The 20,992-nt window shown below is 49.0% G+C and overlaps 1 protein-coding gene across 1 annotated transcript; it reads right to left on the minus strand.

The window, feature by feature from the left end:
- Positions 1–1,428: 1,428 nt before the first annotated feature.
- On the minus strand, positions 1,429–3,965 carry TRH (thyrotropin releasing hormone). Its single transcript, XM_079795465.1, has 3 exons — positions 3,833–3,965; positions 2,750–2,941; positions 1,429–2,138 (listed from the first exon to the last, which is right to left on the minus strand). Exons 2-3 carry the CDS (start codon positions 2,931–2,933, stop codon positions 1,624–1,626), a joined length of 699 nt encoding a protein of 232 aa, XP_079651591.1. The 5' UTR covers positions 2,934–2,941; positions 3,833–3,965; the 3' UTR covers positions 1,429–1,623.
- Between the last annotated feature and the right edge of the window lie 17,027 nt (positions 3,966–20,992).

Here is a 20,992-nt window from a genome sequence, read left to right on the forward strand (position 1 = left end):
GGGTAAAGGAGGTTCATGGAATTTAACTGCCTCAGTCCAGGAGTGACACCCTTCTCTTCACAGCTCATTGGCTAGGGCTAGTCATATGACTCCACCCTAACTGCAAGGGAGGCTGGGAAATGTAGGGAAACACATTGACTATCTCTGCCATAGCATCCTAGGCTGAGCAAAATTCATGTATGTGAGAGGATGTTTGGGGATCAGTGCATAGACTTAAGGATAAAGCCACAGTGCTTGACATGGACTTACAATAAAGCCCCAGTGACTGGCTTGTGTGTGTGTGTGATTGGATTTAAGTGTCTTTAGATAGCCTATTCAGTTTGCCACAGTCCCCACCACTCCCTCTTGTCCTGCACTTAGCCTGACTCCCTGCCTGGCCCCAAAGGCCCCTGGTTTGAGTCCCCAATCATAGCTTTCGTCTTCATTTTGCCTGCCGGGTGACACAGACTGTTGATTCCTGCCACAGAACTATGTTGATTACAAACCTAAGCCAGACCAGCTCTCTCACCAAACCAGGCAAACTCAAGGCAGGGTCCTGAGGTGGCCTCTAAGACCTATAGCTCCACCTCAGCCAGCTTTGTGTCTTCCAGAATGGCCTTCCTCTTTTCCAGGCCTCAGTTTCCCCGGGTGTCAAATGGGCTCCAGAGTCCCTGTTCACCTCCCAAGCTTGTTCTGAGGTGGGGGGCAGTGGAGAAGACTTTTCATGCCCCCAGGGTCCCAGGGTCCCTTCTCAGCAGAGCTGGGGAGCTCTTAGTCCAGTCCCCTCTCCATGCTGAAAAGAGAAACCCCACATCAGCCGAGACAGAACTGCAACCACAGAGCTCCACGATTATCTAGATGTGTTTTATTATCATTAGGAGGATTATCATTGACAAGAAGAAGGTATCCAGCAGGTTATATACAAGCCGTAACATCCAGGATGATATTTACATATTCCCACATACATGTTTATCCCACAACTTCCAGGGCAATGCTTACATATTCCCACACACATTCACACTGCAGCTACCACACAACACAGCACCGCAGGGATCTCCACCTAAAATGCTTCCCCCAAGCAGAACACAGCTGTGGGTCAGGTGCTACCACCCCCTCCCCCCTTACAAACAAACAAACAAAAAAACCATCCAAGAAAACCAAGAAGGGAAGGAGACCCTGGATTCTGGGGGCAACGTTTACATGTGGTGACTCCTGATATACGGGGTGGGGGATGGAAGCTAGATTTGGACATCACCACTTCAATTGCACCCCACCCTCACTGGCTGCTTGCCCCAGAGGCACTCTGCCCCTCTCTGGGAATACCTTAGAAGACACAGAAGGGTCATCTTAGCCAGGACTAAGGCAGGGGAGGTGGCCTGCAGGGTAGGCGAGGATCTCTGGGATCTGACCCCTTGCCTGCGATACGAAATGAAGTAATATGGGGTTTTAGCTTATGGGATGGCCTTTTCATGTGCCTGAAGGAGGGGGGCAAGCAAGGCCAGGGGTTTGGATATGTGCATACAGGGGGGCTCAGGTTTATGATTAGGGACCTAAGGGTAAGGGAAAGAGGGGTCACAGAAGGATAGGGTGCACAGGACTGAAGATATTCTTAGACCCCAAACTCGACTTCACAGGAAAATGGGCTCACTCCTCCAGGGGCTCCCTGGCCCAGGCCGCCCGCCGTCCAGGGTGCTGCCGCTTCTCCTCAGGCCTCTGGCCCCTGCTCAGGTCATCCAGGAGCCCCAGCAGGAGGCTGGCTTGACCACAGTCTCCCTGGGGCCCACACCGGCCTCCCAAGACTCTCTTGCCCGGATGCTGGCGTTTCTCAAGCATCAGCTCTCCCTCCCCTTCCTCCCCTTCCTCCTCCTCTCCCCAGCTCCTTTGGGCCTTGGGGTCCACCAGCCGTCTGCCGGGGTGCTGCCTCTTGGTGAAAGTATACCCCAGCCAGAAGGAGCGCCGGCCAGGGTGCTGCCGCTTCTGGGGGGCCACATCCACTGGCCGCGTAGCTGCATTCTCCCACAGGCCTGGATGCTGCCGTTTGTGGGGCCCCACAGCCCCTCCTTCTTCTTCCTCCTCTTCAACTCCCTCTTCTGCCTCCTCCTCCCTTCTGCCTGGATGCTGACGCTTAGAGAGCCCATTGGACTGAAAGTTCTGGGACTCTGTGGAAGGAAAGAGCTAGTGAGGGATCCCCTCACCCTTGAGTGCCTACTCTAGCCTTCCTCCAATCAAGGCAGAAATTCCTGCAGAGTTAGGGCCTTGCATCTGTCTCTCAGGACTCACGGACACATACACTCACACAGATGGTCAAAGGCATGACTTCTGATTCCAGTCTCAACGCGGCCCCTCCCTCGCTGTGTGACCATACGCAACTCTGAGCCTCCGTTTTCTTTGGTGTAAAATGAGGGGTAATAACGGTTCCTATCTAAGGGGTTGCGAGGAAGATCAAATAGTGTGACAAAGTATTTGAAGTGCTTAGAACAGTGAGGGCCTGGCATTTTCTTCCCAGCACAGAATCTTCCCCCACTGTGGGGATGTTTTCTGTGACATATTCCCAGGACTGAGATGCAAGAGGAATCTGGTCCCAGGAAAGGGTCAACTCATGACCTGGCTGAGGGTGTGGCCAGTGAGAGTTTCTGAGCAACAGGCTGGATGACCAAGTCGCTCCCTCTCCTCTGTTCCGGGTCCCCCCCCACCACCCCCTACCCCACCCCCGCAGCCCTCTCCTCAGCCTCATCTCGCCTAGGCAGCCCAGGTCAGACCCGCCTCTCACCTGATTCGCGATTTCCCTGGCCCACTCGCAGCTGCTGGAGAAGGCGCAGGAGGTCCATGAGGGTCGGGTACTCTGCAGCGAACTCAGCATCCTGCGGATCCACCTCGGGCTGTGCGCGGCCTCCGGGGACACCGGTCAGGGTCAGGGTCAAAGCCGTGGCGAGCAGCAACCAAGGGCCAGGCATCGTGGCGGCTGGGTCCGGAGGACAGAGAGAGAGAGAGCGCATAAGCGCGCTGCGCACCCCCGCGCCCCCTCCCAGGGAGCTGCACCTCCTCCTTTCCTGACCCAGCGGGTCCCTGAGGCCGGAGGAGTAGCGAACCGGGGGCAGCAGGAGGGTCTGCCTCGCCCCGGTGTCCTCCCCTGTCAAGTTGCTCGTAGCGCCTGCCCACGCCCAGTTCTGCCCGCCGCGAGCCAGGGGGCCGTGGGAACCCCGTCGCTGCCGCCGCTCGGTGTTCGGGGAGCCGGGGCAGCCGGCGCCCGGGCGGACTCGGCAGAAGTGTAACCAAGGCTCCGGCGTCGGCCCGACGGCCAGGATGCTCGCGGCCCCCACGCAGGCTGATTCCCCCCAAAGTTCCCGGCGCCACGTCCTAATGCCCACATTCCGCCGGCGTTCTCATTCCCACGCCAAGACCCCATTTCTAATGATAAAATGCTTCTATGGCTGAGCTAAGGAATACAATTCTGGCCCTAAGATCCTAACGTCAACGTTAATCCCCGCGCTAACACTGAGATGCTGAGGCCACTGAGCGTCTAACGCGCCCATCCCGTTTCCAACGTCGGGATTCGGTTCTCGCTCCCAGGCGCTCCCGCCACGCCCCGCCTGCCTCGTTGCGCCGGGACCTGCGGGCTGGCGGCCGGGCAGGGTGGGGTGGCGAGTCTTCCCCGCGATGCCCGGACGCAGGGACCTGAGTGTGCCGGGGTGGCCGCCGCCGGGGTGCCCGCGCCCTGGAAGATGGGGCGCGAACGCAGCGCCCCGCCGGAGCACAGGTGCGGCGGCTCCTCCCGGGGCGCCCTGCAGGGCGGGAGGAAAGGGCCCGCTCTCCCGGACGCCGCCGGTGGGAGGAGAGGGACGGAGGTGGTTACCTGTCCGGCGCGAGCTCCGCGGGACCGGTCCGGGATCCTGGGGCTTCGAGTCCGGAGTTTTTGGGGTCCAGAGGCGGTGGGTCAGGAGTCCCGGTCACCGGTGCCCGCTGCTCCGCGGGACGCGCGCTTATATCCGCGCGAGGCAGCCGCGCTGGTGAGGTCAGCGGGGAGGGGTCGCGGCCAACGCGAAGGGACGCTGACGGCAGCGGGCCCCGCGGGTACACCGCCCCCCCTACTTCCCTCTACCCCCTCCCGCCCCCCCCCCCCCCCTGCCGCCTCTCCGCCTCCGAGCTCCGCCGGAAATCTGGGGCGGGGGCAGGGGGGCGGGAGGGAGAGTGAGCTGACACACGCCGCAGGATGGGCTGCTGGTGCGGGGTCATGTCTGCACCCAGCTCTGAGGCCAGTTGCCCAAGAGTAGGGGACAAAGAGACAGAGCATCACACACACAAAAACACACATGGGAGAAAATAGGAGATAAAGACAAGGACTGAGAGATGCATACAGAGAGAGACAGAGAGATACACACCACGCACATCAGAGAGACGGACAGACACAGAGGTAGAGACCAAGAGGGAGAGGAGCGGGAGAAAAGGAGGAAGGAAGGGGTAGAGTGAGAGAGGGAGAAACTAGGGGACAAGTGGGATCTGGGCTTTGATCTTGATAGTCACCTCTGGCAAGTGCCTCCCACGCCCTGGGTCTCAGTTTTCTCGTCTGTACAGGTGGGGAAGCGGACAGTGTTCAGAATGCCAAAGCTGGTCGTGCGTGGGCCACCACCAGTTTACAGACTGTTTTGTGTGACTCCCACAGGTGTTATTTTTTAAACCCGAATAACCAACAATTAGACATCAGGAGAACTTATGGTAAAATGTGGATTTATGACTTCTCTTGAAAAATCTCTTGGAAAAGAGGGGATCTTGCTGGCCAGTGTGGGCTCTGTGGTTGAACATTGACCTATAAACCAGGAGGAGGTCACGGTTAGATTCCTGGTTGCGATTGCGGTCTCAATCCCAGTGGGGGGCATGCAGGAGGCAGCCAATCAATGATTCCCATCATTGATGTTTCTTTTTCTCTCCCTCTCCCTTCCTCTCAGAAACCAATAAAAATATATTTTTTTAAAAAAAAAGAGTGGACCTACACTTCCTCCTAACAACAGCCAGCTGGAGTTGAGCCTGGCTGCCTCCGGTCACCATACTCTCCACCACTGCCTACCGTCTCCCAATGTGTTGCCCCAGTCACCAGGAAGGGACACTGGAGTTTGTGGTGGACTCAGGACCAGAAATCTGTAGGGGCCCACGCTACCCACGCAAAGGAGGGGAGGCAATGTTGGGAGGAGAAAAGCACAGATGCCAAGGAGCTTGTCCCCCAGTCTCTCCCCAAAGTCACATGGTACCTCGGAAGAGAACCCTGCTACGTCTAGTCCTGGGCACAGCCTCCAACCTGAAGCATCTAATGGCCCCCTCGTTGGTTTTGGGGACACAGACGTTAGCCAGGCCCACTCAGAGTGAACCACATTTTTGACAGAACAGTGTCTGTGAAGGTATCTCCTACCTCTGGACAATCTTAACATTATTCTGCCTCCATATCCAATATTTCTTCAGCCTAATACTTGCATGCCCAGACCATGCTAGTGGTCTGGCAAGGAATTCCAAAAGGACTTTAACTGTTGCTCCTTCCCTTGGTAGAGCACCCAACCTTCCTAGCACATCCACCACCTCACTGCATCCTCACATCACCGGCAAGATAAACAAGGTAAAGACTATTAGTCCCGATTTACAGATAGGGACACAGAGACCTGGAGAGGCAGAAGAACTTTGAAGGGTAGAGAAGGAAGGGAATTTTCAGATGACCAGCCAAAAAGTCCTCTCCTCATTTTTATTTTTTTAAAATATATTTTATTGACTTTTTACAGAGAGGAAGGGAGAAGGATAGAGAGTTAGAAACATTGATGAGAGAGAAACATCGATCAGCTGCCTCCTGCACACCCCCCACTGGGGATATGCCCACAACCAGGGCACATGCCCCTGATTGGAATCGAACCCGGGACCCTTCAGTCTGCAGGCCGACGCTCTATCCACTGAGCCAAACCGGCCAGGGCTCTCTCCTCATTTTTAAATGAAAAAAAAACTGAGGCCTGGAGAGATGGCCTGATCAGCCTCCCAAATCCCAGGCATACTTGGTGCCCCCAAATTTAGATGATTGGCTGGGGTAGATTGCAAACCTGAAATCCCAGGCTTGCTCTTCCAGTCAGATTCCAGAATTTGAAGAATTGACAACCTAGCTAAGCATTTAATCAGACAGACAGACAGACCTGTTATTTTTTTACATACAATGGTGGAGGTGTAAATTGATACAACAACCTCTTTGGGTGGCAACCTGGAAATTTAACACATATGTACCCTCCACAAGACAATTCCATTTCTCAGACTTCATCCTATAGATACCCACACCTACGCATGAAGATGTGTACACAGGGTATTCCGTGCGGCCTGGCTTATAGAAGCCAGAATTGGAGGCCAGCCTGGCCGATGTGGCTTAAGGTTGAGTGTGGACCCATGAACCAAGAGTCACAGGTTCGATTCTGAGTCAGGGCACATGCCCAGGCTTCTGGCTCGATCACCAGTAGGGGACAGGCAGGAGGCAGACGATTGATGTTTCTCTCTCATACATGTTTCCATCTCTCTATCCCTCTCCCTTCCTCTATAAAATTAATAAAAGCTTTAAACAAAATTTTAAAAAAGCCAGAATTGGAAACAGCCTGGATGTCTGTCCACTAGGAGGCGCCTGCTTAAATCAACTAGGGCCCATATAAAACTAGGAGGTACTGTTGCAGCTTTAGAAGAACGAGGCTGTTCCATATGTACAGATATGGAACAAGCTCCAGGAAAAAGTTAAAAAAAGCAGAGTGGAGAACAATGTGTACATCATGTACATCTGTGGTGGCCTGGGAGACGGACTGGTAAAGCAGAGACTCTGTTGGGGTGCACCAGTACAGTACCAAAGGAGAACTGGGGAGTCCAGACAGGGGAGGATAGTGCAAGGGAGCTCACTTAGCGCTGTTTGATTTTTTTGTCTGTGCAGCCTTACCTAACCACAAACCAACAAACAGCACCAAAAACAAACAAACAAACAAACAAATAAATAAATAAAACAAAATCTCTGAGTCTGAGGCTCAGGAGTGATAAGAGTGGATGGATAGAAAAGCTGCCTGGAAAAGGGTGAGGTAGCTGGAACATCGCCCCCGGGTGCACCCATCTGATGCACTTCTATAATCAGGGATTTGAGTTGCCTGTTAGGAGGAGAGTTGCTAGACAGATGGGTGGGGGGCAAATGGGAGGAGGAAATGGAGTTCCCAGATAGCTCCAGGGACCAGAGAGGATGATAGAGGTATCTGAAGTGTGCTCAGCAAGCCAACTCTCCCTCCCTCCTTCCTCTCTTTTTCCCTTTCTTCCTCCTTCTTTCCCTCAGCAAATATTCACTGAACTCCTAATAAGTAACAGGACCTGTTCTAGACCGTGGGCACTGTATTAACCATGTCTTTCTGACACTTTGACCTTTGGGGCTTTGGGGTTTTGCTGACTCTGGAGAGACTGCCAACTCCCAGAGTTAGCCAATTCCTAGAGATAAGTAAAGAACCCATATGCAAACAAACCAATTGAGAGCCCACACCCCTACCGCTCTCTGGGCTACTATCTTCTTGCCCTAATCACCCAGGGCCAGGTATCCGGCAACTAGGGACAGTGCCTATGCCCCAGAGCTCACTGAAATTATTGAAACTAGATGATCTGGAACCTTCTGACCCCACCTGGCCTGTTCCTTCCTGCAGAAACCACTTGCCCATCTTTCCCCCCACTCCCTGCTCCCTCTGCCTCCTGATGGACCCTGGTGCTGCCCCATGTGACCCTGCATGGCGTGGTTTGCCCCCTCCTCTTAGGAACTGTGAGTAATAAACTACCTTTTCAATAGTAGTAATCTCCTGATCAATTGACCTCATCATGCCTAAATAATAATAAAACCCACATTTAAAACAGGGAGCTAAGGCCTGGCCGGGTGGCTCAGTTGATTGGAGCGTTGTCCCATACACCAAAAAGGTGCGGGTTCCATTCCCAGTCACGGCACATACCTAAGTTGCAGGTTCGATCCCCAGTCAGGGCAGAGAACATACGGGAGGCAACCGTAGATGTTTTTCCTTCACATCGATATTTCTCTCTCCCTTCCTCTCTCTCTAAAAAAAAAATTTCAATAAAAACATATCCTCAGGTAAAGATTAAAAACAAAACAAAACAGGGAGCTGAGAGTTCAGTCATTATGTTGCACATATCTTTTTAACTTCTTTTTTCCCTCTGACAATACAAATGTGTTTGTACTTTAGTTGCTTATCAGATTAATACTGCTATGCTTCTGAAAATGAATAATGGGATAATTTAGTGGTGAGTTTGTGCACTAATTTCTAACTTCCAGTTCCCATCCCCACTGCAACACACACACACACACACACACACACACACACACACACACACACACCTTCCTGCAGGAGGTCTGCTGAGTTACTGGGTGGACTCTGATGTTCCAGACCCAGACTCCCCTAAGATCTCTCTCAAAGCCCCTCTGCTTCCTATTCTTTGTCAACCCTGAGCTACAGAAGGGCCGGAGGCAGCCCCTCCCAGCTTACCTTTAAATTTTTAAAAAATATGTTTTTGTTGATTTTAGAGAGACTAAGGGAGAGGAAGGGAGAGAGAAACAATGATGTGAGAGAGAAACATCAATAGGCCATCTCCGGCATGCACCCCTACCTGGGATGAACCTGGAACCCAGGCATTTGCACATGACTGGATGGAACCGGGGACACCGCCCCTCTTTCCCTACTTACCAATCCCCCTCCTGGCCCCCCACCCCCCTGCACAGGATGACGCCCAAACAACTGAGCCACACCTGCCAGGGCACCTCTTTTTATTATGGTATTTTTTAAATTAAAATGTTTGAGATCATTATAGATTCACATGCAATTATAATAAATAAGACAAAGAGATTATGGGTACTTTTCACCCATCTTCTCCTAATGGTTACGTCTTGAAAAACTATATAGCACAATATCACAACCAGGATATTGACACTGATACAATCCTCTGACCTTATTCCGATTACCCCAGTTTTACTTTTACTCATTTGTGTGTGTATGTGTGTACATGCACACTCACCTGCGTGCAGTTTGTTCTATGCAACTTTATGATGTGTAGGTTTGTGTATATACGACATCGTGGCTTTTTAATTAAAAAAAAATGGTACCTTTTATATACTCAGTTCTTTCCTTTATAGTCTGCTGTTATTGTCCAAAAAATGAAGGTCTTCTTTTCTCCAAGATCATAAAACTATCTCAGGAATTCAGGAAGATGAGTCCATTTCCTGTCTGCCCTTTCTCCATAGAAACCTGCTCCAGGAATCTCTCTAATGCACAGATTCCCCCTTACCTACCAATTTCATTGATGCCGAATCCACTGGAAATGTTGCTGTTCTCATTTCAATCACTGATTTATTTCTTTATTCAACAAATATTTCCAGTATATGCAGAGGTTTGGCAAGCATAGTTCTAGAACCAGGGTGCACAATGGTTATGGGTTGGGGTGGTGTACAATATAAGAAAAAAGTGGGAAGGGGTCAGATCCTATGGGACCTTGTTGCCATGGGGAGTAAGGAGTTTGGATTTATTCCCAAGACAATGGGAAAATAGAGGGTTTAAGGCAGAGGAGAGATGTGATTGATTTAATCTCTCAGACTATCCCTCTGGCTGCTTGGTGAATGATGAGTGTACAGGGGCAAGAGGGAAACAGCCAAGCCAACTGAGAAGCCTCCAGGAAACCCTTGCCCCAGCCTCCCTCACCCTGCTCTGTCCACCTCTCCTCCTGCTTTGCCTGTCTGGGGAGTACATGAGTCTGCTCTCACCCCATGCACCTTCCCCAGGTCTCCTCGTCCCCTGCAGTGTGCCTGGCCATATGCATATGCCTCCCAAATCAGCTTCTCCACAGAAAACTGCACAGTCCTCAGAAAGGGCCCCCTCCCTGGGTGATCCCTCTTACCAGCTGCAAGTGAGAGAAAACACAACCTAAAGTGGCATAGGCAAAATAAAAATGGGATGTCACCAGCAGCATAGACTTAGGACTAGCAGCCGGGATGGCAGAATCCTGAGGCTCGAATGGTGCCATGAGGAGTCTGTCCCTTCTCTCCATTTGTTATCTCTATTTTCCTCTAGATAGTTTCATTCTCAAGCTGACTATCCTCACAGGTGGAGAAGTGGCCATAGGCATCCCCAGGATTGCATTTTCCCAGCTGAGTAACCCTAAAAACAAGAGTCCTTCTCTTGACTATAAGTCCTAGGGTCAGCTCTTCTTGGCCCAGCCTGGTTCACATGCTCATTCCTGGACAGGTCCCTATAATTCAGATTGGCCAACCCTAGAGCTGCGGGGTGGAGTCAATCCCATTTAAACAGCATGACTGAGGGGCTTCTCCAGAGGCATTTTGGGGTTCACCTACTAGAAGAGGAGCTGAATGCTGAGCCGGTAAAACAACACAGGTCTCCTATGTACCCATTGCATGGGTGAAGAAACCAAGACTCAGAGAAGGGAAAGGCTTGCCTGCATCCCTCAGTGAATTAGCAACAACCTCAAGACCAGTGCCCTACCCAGTGTCTTTCCTTCACACTGGCTGGGTCAGGGTTTTCTCTAAGGGAACTAAAAGTAACCAAACTCGGGCTGGAAGACTGGGTTCTATCTTTCACCCCACGTGCCATCCCCACCTGCAGGATCTTGTTCTGGTCTTGGTGACCATAAATTGCCATTAAAAGAGTATCATATTTTCTGGAAACTTTGGGTAAGCCTAGCCCCAAATAACATTAAGCCTCTGGGAAATGACCCTCTAATGAGTTCTCAGACACCGTGGTGGGCAGGCTGTGCAATATGGAGCCCAAGGGGACTCCAGGCAACTCCAGGCAGCTGCTAGTTTGATTCCATGTAGGCCATCCTTGGTCACTGCTCAGCTGCCAGCAAAGAAGAGTTAATTCAATCTAGTCCCTCCAGGATGCTTCAATTCCATACACATTTATCGGGTGCCAAACTACTTGTAGGCAATATAATAGGTGTCAGGGAATATAGGGGAACAAACCTTGTATGGTTCCATGCTGCTCGTAGGATCAAATTCTTAGCCTAGCACTTAAGTCTCTGTAATTTTAGTACAATCTAGACTTCTCTCCTGACAGCTCTCTCCCCTCCCGTCCCCCCTCCCCCGCCTCCTACCCGCCCCCAACATCAACCAATGAAACCCATCTTACAAACATTCTGTGCAATTCCACACCTCTTGTTTGGGCCCCTCTCCTTACCTACTGCCTGCCACCTATGGGCCACTTACTCCTTCTTAAGAGCCTACTGCAAATGCCCATGCGTTCATTCATTCATCCTTTCATTCGTTCATTTAATAAACATTCCCTGAGCAGGTAATGTGTAGAGTTTTAGGGTCACTGAGAGGATCCAGACAGGAACACTGCTCTAAAAATGTTAGCAGTCTGGGAGGGGAGCAGGATGTGTCCACATAAATTACATTACAATGTACCATGTGTTCAAAAGCCCTGGGGTGGGGGCCATAGATCCAGCCTGTAGGTGAAGGATGGTTTGTTGGACAAGTCTTGGAATCACTTGGGATGAAAGGGCATACCCAAGGCTTTCTCTGACCACCCTGACTGGAATAGATGCCCATCACACTTTCTCTTTTTTTTTTAAGTTGGATTTTTAAAAATACGGTATATTTTTATTGGTTTCAGAGAGGAAGGGAGAAGGAGAGAGAGATAGAAACATCAATGATGAGAGAGAATATTGATTGGCTGCCTCTTGTACACTCCACACTGGGGATCGAGGCAGCAACCCAGGCATGTGCCCTGACCGGGAATCAAACCATGACCTCCTGGCTCACAGGTCAACGCTCAACCAAGGAGCCACACTGGCTGGGCCACACTCTCTCTTTCCCCAGCCTTTATCGAGTGCAATTGGGCATTTCCTTATTCCTTGTTATCTGCCTTTCACACCAGAACCTCAGCTTCATGTGGACAGCTACTTGTTCCTTACTGTTTATCCAGTTCCTGGCACATAGATGACACTTAGTAAAGATTTGCTAAATGAATGACTACATGAATACCAGTAAATGCTTTCAGCCTAGAGCCGTGGTCGGCAAACTGCGGCTCGTGAGCCACATGCGGCTCTTTGGCCCCTTGAGTGTGGCTCTTCTACAAAATACCACGGCCTGGGCGAGTCTATTTTGAAGAAGTGGCGTTAGAAGAAGTTTAAGTTTAAACAATTTGGCTCTCAAAAGAAATTTCAATCGTTGTACTGTTGATATTTGGCTCTGTTGACTAATGAGTTTGCTGACCCCTGAGCAAGTTAGCACAAGCTGCCTGGCCCTGTCTTTTGAGGCGAGAGAGAGCACAAATATTGCATCCCTCTATCACCTCTGGACAACACATTAGAGAGTCAAAATATTTACCAGAAGGAGAAACAGACAAACTAGGGAACAATCTTAGAAGTGAGGAGGGAGAGATCTGAAGGCCAGAGCCATCAGCGGAAGTTTCCTGGAGGCAGAGGGACAGAAGCCAGGCCCTGTAGGATGGGGAGAGTCAAGACAAGTAGAATTGGAAGCAGATGAGCTCAAGCTGATCGAGGACCTGCTTCCTCTCCCCTTCCTGAGCAGAGCAGCCTGGCCCCTTGCCCTCCTCCCAGAGCAGCATGGTCTAGAGATGGATAATGTCCGTGGACTGTTGAGGCTGCTCAGGGCCAGGCCAGGCTTCCACACTCACAGTCTAAACTGACAAGCTGAAGCCATTAACCCCCACCAACCCAGACCCTGTGCCCGCTATGAGTTCTTACATTCATGCTGAGAGGCCATTTGCAGGTCTGTGTGGTCCAGATTGCTTCCAAAGAACAATTTTCTGCCCAGCTGGATATTGCTGAGAGGAGCTCGTGCTCAGGGAGGGCACTGGGGGCTGTGGGGATGCCGCTACCCCACAGGCCTGGCATGGAGTTGGATGCAAGGAGCAATTTCTGAAAGGTGTTGTCTGATGTATTCAGCTGGCATGGGCACGTGCAAATATGTGTTTGTATACATATCTCTGTGTGTGTGTACATATGCACAGTTTATGTGTATGGTGTGCACACATTCATGCATATCTATGCCTTGGTGTGCACGTGTGCATGTATGTGTGTGCCCAGGTCTACAGCTCAATATGTACATGTGTGGCACATGTGTTGTGGCTTAGTTTAGGGCAGAGTCTAGTGATCATCTTCAGTCCAGTTGGTCATCGGTGGCCCCATCTAGTAAGGAAACATGGCTCTAGATCTAATGTTCTACCCATGAATTGGACATCCTCACTGCTCCTTCAACACTTACCTGTCTACTCTTCCATTCTCTGTTTTCTGCTAGTTAGTCTGGTAAATAACATGTGTTAGCATAACAGAAGGAGAGCAGAGTGTGTGTTCGTCTTTCACAGAGCTTAGCACACAGAGGGTGCTGAGTAGAAGGTCAATACTGGAGAGGGACAACAGAGAAGGACTGGTGTACTGAAACCAACTCCTGGGTGCCCTGAATACATTTCCTCAATTCATACAGCCCTATGAAGTCAAAATGACCCTGCCTATTTAAAGAAATGAGGGCATGTATCATAGAATTGTACACTTAAAATCTGTATAATCTTAACCAATGTCACCCCAATAGATTTAACTCAAAAATAATAATAAATAAATAAATTTTATTTTTCAATTACAAAAAATAAAGAAAGAAAATAAAGAAACAAAGGCTCAGAGAGATGAAGTGACTTATTCAAAGTCACACAGCTAGGAAAGAGAGGAATTTACTTGGATTCCACTCTACCCTACTGAAAGGGAATACAGGCAGATGAAAATAGCTAATGAATTAGGATGATGATGAAAACAGAGAATTAGTTTTTTCTTTTGTAAAATTCTTTTTATGTTTTGGTTACATCTTCTCACTAAATTAAAGGAACTTTTTTTTTTAATAGAAAGTATCTTGAAGGAATAAAAATCTGAAGCTACCCTTCAACCCAGTATCTGATGTCTCAAAGCCCATAGTAGAAAAAGTGAGATTCTGACTTTTGAAATATCATGAGGCTTATCTTTGGATCATCTCCAGAGGATATATACTAATTCTGGCGAGGACGGAAGTGCTTTGGGTGGGCTGGGGTAGAGGCGGTGACAGTCGCTGGTGGATAAGACACCTCCTCATCGATCAGGCCCACTAGAGATTACAAGTCCCCACCCCTGCCTTCGCCTCTCTTATTACAGAAGAAAAATGAAAACCAACTCTAATTCACCTTGCTCATTTAGGTACATTTATCTCGTTGTCAGCCACAAGTAGGTTCTATCTCAATGTTCTGAGTTAATTAGAGCTTGTCCTCAGAATACATGTAGTACACACCCTGAAACTTGCAAGTGGGGGAGTAGGTATTAATCTGTTACTAACATTGGGCCCTGAGTCAGGGTGACAACAGGTGGAGGAGGAGAGGCCTAGTGGATGCTGACAGAGACCTTCATTTGGCCCAACAAGGTGCCCACTGCCCCTTCTGAGCATCCAAATGTCCCTTCTCATTGCCCCATGAGAACCCACTTTGGAGTCTGGAATGGACACCATAGTCCTTTGGCTGCCTGCATCTACCCTTTGACTTCCAGTCAGCATAAGGATCCCTCTTTCCTTCTGGGGAATAACCTTACCCCCTGCCCTGTATGGCCTTGATGGGTTGCTAGTCACACTGCCCAATGTGTCCCAAGTTTGGCCTACGGAACCCACTTTCTCCTGGGACTTAGAGTCTTGGGTGGAGAGATGGCAGAGTTGTTGGGGGGACATTTGTGCCAGGAACAGCGACAGCACTAGGGTAAGGTGGTTGAAAATTTCCTGCGGCCTGGACTCCTGCAAGGCTTTCCTATTGACCTGTAGCCTTTGGTCTTCTAGCCTGCGGAGCAATAAATCGTCTTTCAGCTAGGTTAGCTAGAGTTGGGTTCTGTTGTTTACATTTCTCACTGATAAGCCCTCCTCATTTGAACTGCAATCTCATGAGATCCTGGCTGTGATTTCAGGATACAGAGATGGAGAGAGGAAAGGGTTAGAAGGGGAATGCTGAGGACTGGGAAGGGGAGGGGAGTACAATGGAGTCAAATGGATGTCAAGCACAACAAGAAAAGAAAAGAATATCCCACTTAGGGCCCTAAAAGGTACCAGAAATGTTCTCTAAAGGATCACGCATTATTCACACAAGAAACTTGGAAGAAAGTCTTCTTATTCCTGTTTGTATGGACGACTATTATTTTTGTCTGGTCAACCTCCAGTCCTTTTATTCTTCTAAAAGGAAGCTGGATTTACAAAGGAGAACCACCCTCCCCTGCCTTCGAACCTGCTGGTTTGTGTGGGCCTGGCACCACCTTGGGACCAAGGCCTGGCCAATCAGAGTGTGAATCTCCCCAGCTACCGGGATTGGTTCAAGGACAGATGTCTGGCCAAGCTGGACCAATGAGACACAACGATGAAACTTTTACTGAAACTATGTGGAAAGAGATGTTCTTTACATGCTGCATTTGTGAGATGTAAGCCCAGAACCACTGGGGCCATTTTTGCCACCTCATGGGAAGATTCTGCTTGTGAATGTTGCCACCACAAAGTTAATTGAACCAGGAAGTGGAAAGTAACTGGTTTTTCATGACTTCGTTTGGACATATTACTGGATGGAGCTAAGTTCCTTTTTTGTTTAAGTCAATTTGAGTTGTTCTTTCTGTCACTTGAAACGTAATGACTAACAGATAAAATTCAAAGAGGTGAAGGGATCCAGAGTTGGGTTATGGCTTATCCCATGCCAGGGTGGGGAAGAGGGGCCACATCACAAAGAAATTCCCTTGCTTTAGGCTATGCTTCAAACTCAGAAGGACTATGTGTGAAAAGCAGTTTAGCCACTAATTCACTAGGGACCTTAGGTACATTACTTAACATCTCTAGTTTTCCTTTTGTAAAATGAGGATGATAATAATGCTTAAACACTACTAATAAAAAACGTTCAGTCAACTAACTGTTTACTACAGATTAATCCTTATGCAAAGTGTTTTCGGTGCATTGTTACTCATAAAAATTGAGTGATGTAGGTATTATGGTTATTCCCATTTTACAGAAGAGAAAGCTGAGACCCAGGAGGTTGGACAACTTGCCCAAGGTCACCAGGTGGAAGACAAAGTCTCTAACACCTAACCATAATGTTACACAACCTCTCAGAGGTTGAAGAGGTAGCTGGCCAGGAGGGGGCAGGGTGCCAGAGCTTTGTCCTGCCTGCTGGCTCACCAAGACCCATCTGCTTTTTGAGTTATTGTGCACCTTACAGGGGAAGCTCCAATTCCACCTGTGAAGTGTTCTTATGGGGAAGTGACCCAAAGTCTCATGAGCTTCTGAAAGGACAAAGCAAAGTCAAGTTCATTCACAAGGTCAGTGTCATGGAACTTGGCCTGACCTTGTGGACAACATCTGAACTGGAGTTTCAAAAGGATAGCTCATTTCCCCTGGCTCATATGTGGCAAAAGGGAGGCCAGAAAGCTTTTAAGAATAATAATACTTGAAGTGATTAAGTGAATGAATGAGCCCAGGAATGAGTAAATACATGATTAAATCCATTAATGAGTAAGTGAATTAGTGAGTGACTGAGATAGAAGCCAACATATGTTGCCCTATGGGGCTCCAGGGCAGCTGGGAGACAAGGCAAAAACAATATAAATAACTAGAAAACAATTATGTGCCGAAACACATAGCACCAATGGTGTGTCATGTAGGAAGCTGTCTCTACGGACTGGAGATGTCTAGTCAAACTTGAAGTGGGACTGATGAGGACCCTAAAGAATGGGTAATACTGTATTAGGGAAGCTGGAGAAGAGGGGTGGGTAGGGCACTCCGGAGGGACACCATGTGCAAGTGAAAGAGTGGAGCTGCCCAAGTGTAAGACTCGCTCCCTACCTGTGGACCCACCTAGCACTCGCCATTTCTGATTCCTCCATCATCGCTTAGCCTGGACTCAATTGTGGACACAGATCTAGGGCATGGATTCTGGAGGGAGAAATCACAAGTAATGGCTGCTCTTAACTCTAGCCCACAGCTGGGGCAGAGAGGTGGGTCAGAGCCATCTATCACAAGCATGCTGGGTCTGGCCATGCCAAAGGCCAAAATTGGGCACATCTCCAGGGCTACTCTGAGGACCCAGCTGGCTGCAGCAAACAGATTTCCCTTTATTGGTTTTGGGGCCAGAGAGCTATTCAGGACTGAATGATGCTCAGATAAGCAAGGGCTTCTGAGCATGGGGCAGGGCCACAAAAAGGACTCTGGAATCTGGTTTCTAGACCTGGTTTCCAATCCTAGGCCCACCACTACTTTGATATGTGACTGTGGGCAACTAATGTCACCTCCGAACCACAGGGGCAGTAAAATGTATCTCACAGGGTCTTGTGAAGAAATGTGGAATGTGCCTTATATTGTGCTTGCCCGAAACAGAGTAGATACTTGATAAATGATAGTATTTTATTTCCTGACTTTTCTCCAATCAGCACTTTGGTCATCAGCAACAAACATAGTTAATTTAAAATTTTTTAAACAACAAAAGTGTGTCTGCTTATGATCTTAGGAGAATGTGTACGGCCAGGAAATAACATGGCATCCCGGAATTGGACAGTTTGAGGATAATTTAATAAAAGGGCTATTTATAAAAATATGAGCAGGGTGCACAGGGAAGGTGAGGGGAGACCTGTTGTTACCTCTAAGCCTAAAGGGGCAAGAGGGGGCTGCAGTTGCCAGAACCCAGAGTAAGAGGGGGCTGGATAGAAAGGGTCTTGACAGAAGCTATAGCCTTCAGTTGAGGGACCCCACAGAGCAGGAGCCAGGGGATTAAATACTACAGGCCCCTTTTTTCTCCCACACTCTGATCTCTTCTGAGCATCACCATTGACCAAACCCTACAGAAAACCAGGAGCTAAGGGAGCCATTGATAAAGTTGTCTTCCCGGGCTAGAGCAGGGTGGGGAAGGTGGGAGAGTGGAGGGTCAGTAGATCTAGCACAAGGGTTTTCTAAATGCCCTGTTCATAATAAACTTGAAGACCTTTCCTTGTAAAATATGCTCTCAAGCTGCTCTGCCACAATCCAGGCCCCGCAATAACAACCAATGCTCCACAAGGCAGGGAGAGGCAGGCAGTGACAGCATTCTGATGAACAATACGCTTGATCTTTTCAGGTGCACAGACTGGGCTGGGTAGGGGACATTCAGAGCTGCCTGCTCTAATGGACGGGTGTGGCCGGATGATGTGCAATAATATGGAGGACGCACTTCACATTGAAGGAGCCCCATGATTGATGAGCCAATGAGTTCAACCGGGAAATTAAAAGAAATTAAAAAAAGAAACTTTAATAAGTTCTGGCTGGAGTGTTGCAGAGAGAGAAGCTCTCCCTACACTATTACTGACTGTCATTTTTCAGTTTGTGTCCAGGGAAGTCACAAATAGATTCACTGCAGCTGTCACAATGATGGGTTTCAAGGTAAGGGCGTGGCCGTAGTAGGAGTAGAACACTGGCTGGGCTGTTACCAAAGTAGGTCTTGCCCTCTATTCCTTGGCTGGCCTGACCCTGGCTTGTCAGGTGGGACCTTTGCCCATAACCACCCCTTCTGCTTCTGGCTGGTCCATAGATATGGCTACTTACCAGCTGTGGGACTTCAGGCAAGTGACAGCACCTCGTTGGGCCACTAGATTGTAACCCCGGTGAGGGCAGGGACTTCCTTCTGTTTATTGCTCTATCCCTTCACCTGAACCAGCTTGGTACTTAATAGGTGCTCAGTGACCGAATGAATAGGTCTGTTTGCCTGTCTCTTCATCAGAACCACAGGATGTTTTCCGTGGAGCACGGGACGGGCACGGGACGGGTTTGTGCTTGAATTTGGAGGCGATTTTGATAGCCCTTGAGCACAGGAAGACCGAGGAGTCAGACTGGTCTGATTCCAGCCCAACTGCGTCCCGAGAAAAGTGATCTGTTTGCTCCTCAGTTTCTCCTCTATCAAATTGACCTTATTATAGTGCCTACCTCAGGGATTTGGTGGGACTCAATTGCGATGTATGTGTCAAGTGTCTGGTCATGACACAATCAGTGCTCAATAAACAGGTCGTCGTTATCTGGACTAATGGTAATTGTTTAGGCTAATCGACCAGCAGGAGAAGTGAAACCTCAAAACCCTCCAGAGGGGAAGGTCTGTGTCTCCATCCAGGCCCTGCCCTGTCACCGGGGGCAGTATGATCAGCCAGGTGTCCTGCTCTGGGTAAATAGGGTGGGGTTGGGAGGAGAGTGGGTTTCTGGTTGCTTTATTCCCGCCCTGAATTAAGTACCTGGGGAGCTGTCCTTTGAAAGGAGGGAGGCAGAGGTGGCAGGCACTTACAATGAGCAGAGAGCTCATCCAGACGGGGCTGGCCATTGGTCACCTGGCTTCTGGCTCACTCCAGCACCAGGGAAGGAGGGAGGGAGAGCATATGGGTCCCTAGGAGCTGCATACAAGTGTTCAGGTGTCAGAAAGACCCTGGAGTGGAGATGGAGGGTGGCGAGGGAAATGGCCAGGGTACTCCTTCCTGTGCTCAGCCATGAAGGAAGACAGCCATTAAAACACAAGGAGCACCACCCCACAAGGAGGGAGTCTTATCCTTATCAAGATTGAAGCTCAGAGAGGGAAAGTAACTTGCCCAAGGTCACACAGCTGGCATAAAAGTTATGGCTTCCAGTCTGAAAGTCAAATATGCAAAATTGTTATTTTCTAGATTGAAATTTCATTTTTACCCCAAGCTCCCTTTCTGCCAAGAAGTGGAAATTTAACTCGATTGTTTCAGAATCTCCCCATCTCTACTACTCAATTCCCATCTGCAGTCTCCATCTGTGCTGGTTTCCCATTGTTGCATAAGGAATCACCCCAAAACTTAGTGGCTTAAAACAATAACAATCTATTATTCTCTTGCACAGTTCTGGGAGTTGGCAGCGCTCTGCTAGGTGGTTCTTGCTCAGGGTCTCCTGTGCTGACACAATCAGACAGTGGCTGAGGTAGGAGGTATCTTGAAGGCTGCCAGGCTGCCTCGTTCAGCAGCTGATGTTGGCTGTTCGTTAGGACCTTAGCTGGGGCTGGGGCCTGAAACACCTACCTATATATGACCTTTCCAAGTTACCTGGGATTCCTACTGCAGCGATTTTCAACCGGTGTGCCTCAAGAATTTTTTTAAAATATATTTTCATTGATTTCAGAGAGGAAGGGAGAGGAAGAGAGAGATAGAAACATCAATGATAAGAGAGAATCATAGATCGGCTGCTTCTTGCACGTCTCCCACTGGGGATCCAGCCTGCATCCCAGGCATTTGTCGTGACCAGGAATTGAACCACAACCTCTTGGTTCATAGGTTGGTCGAGGCTCAACCACTGAGCCATGCCGGCCGGGCCACAAGAATTTTTAAAACATCAATACCTGACTATTTAGTCAGGGGCACTTACCTCTTCTCCCTTAGATTGTCAAATAAAAAATGACCAATATATATATATATAATAGAGTTGCATCTTATTGGTCATGTTCCATAATCAGATTGTATCTGATTGGTTAATTCTTGGTACCAGAAATCCTTATATATAAGTATAGGCATCTGATTTTTAGAAAAGTCATTTTGGAGCAAAAAGGGTAGACAATTACTATTATTGTTTTATTTTGTAAATCAATAAAAATTTTACCTGTTTTTTGTCAGGCAAAATTTCTATTTTTTGGTGTGCCACAGAATTTTAGTAATTAGTTTATGTGTGCTATGAGGTGAAAAAGGTTGAAAATCGCTGCCTTACAGCATGGTGGCTGGGTTCCAAGAGCAAGCGACTCAAAAGAACAGGCCAACGTTACCTTTCACAATGGCCTTGGAAGTCACATGGCATCCTTGTGCTAGAGTCACCTGCCATACTCAGTGGGAGGGAACTGAAGTCCTACCTCTCAATGAAAGGAGTGTCAACATCTCTTGGCAATATAAGCCTGGGTAATGGGACAGCTCGTGGCCATCTTGCAAATACAATCTGCCTCACTGTCTCTCCCCTGAGCTG

This window comes from Cnephaeus nilssonii (assembly GCF_951640355.1).
Source record: "Cnephaeus nilssonii genome assembly, chromosome: 17".
In the NCBI taxonomy this organism is placed as follows: domain Eukaryota; kingdom Metazoa; phylum Chordata; class Mammalia; order Chiroptera; family Vespertilionidae; genus Cnephaeus; species Cnephaeus nilssonii.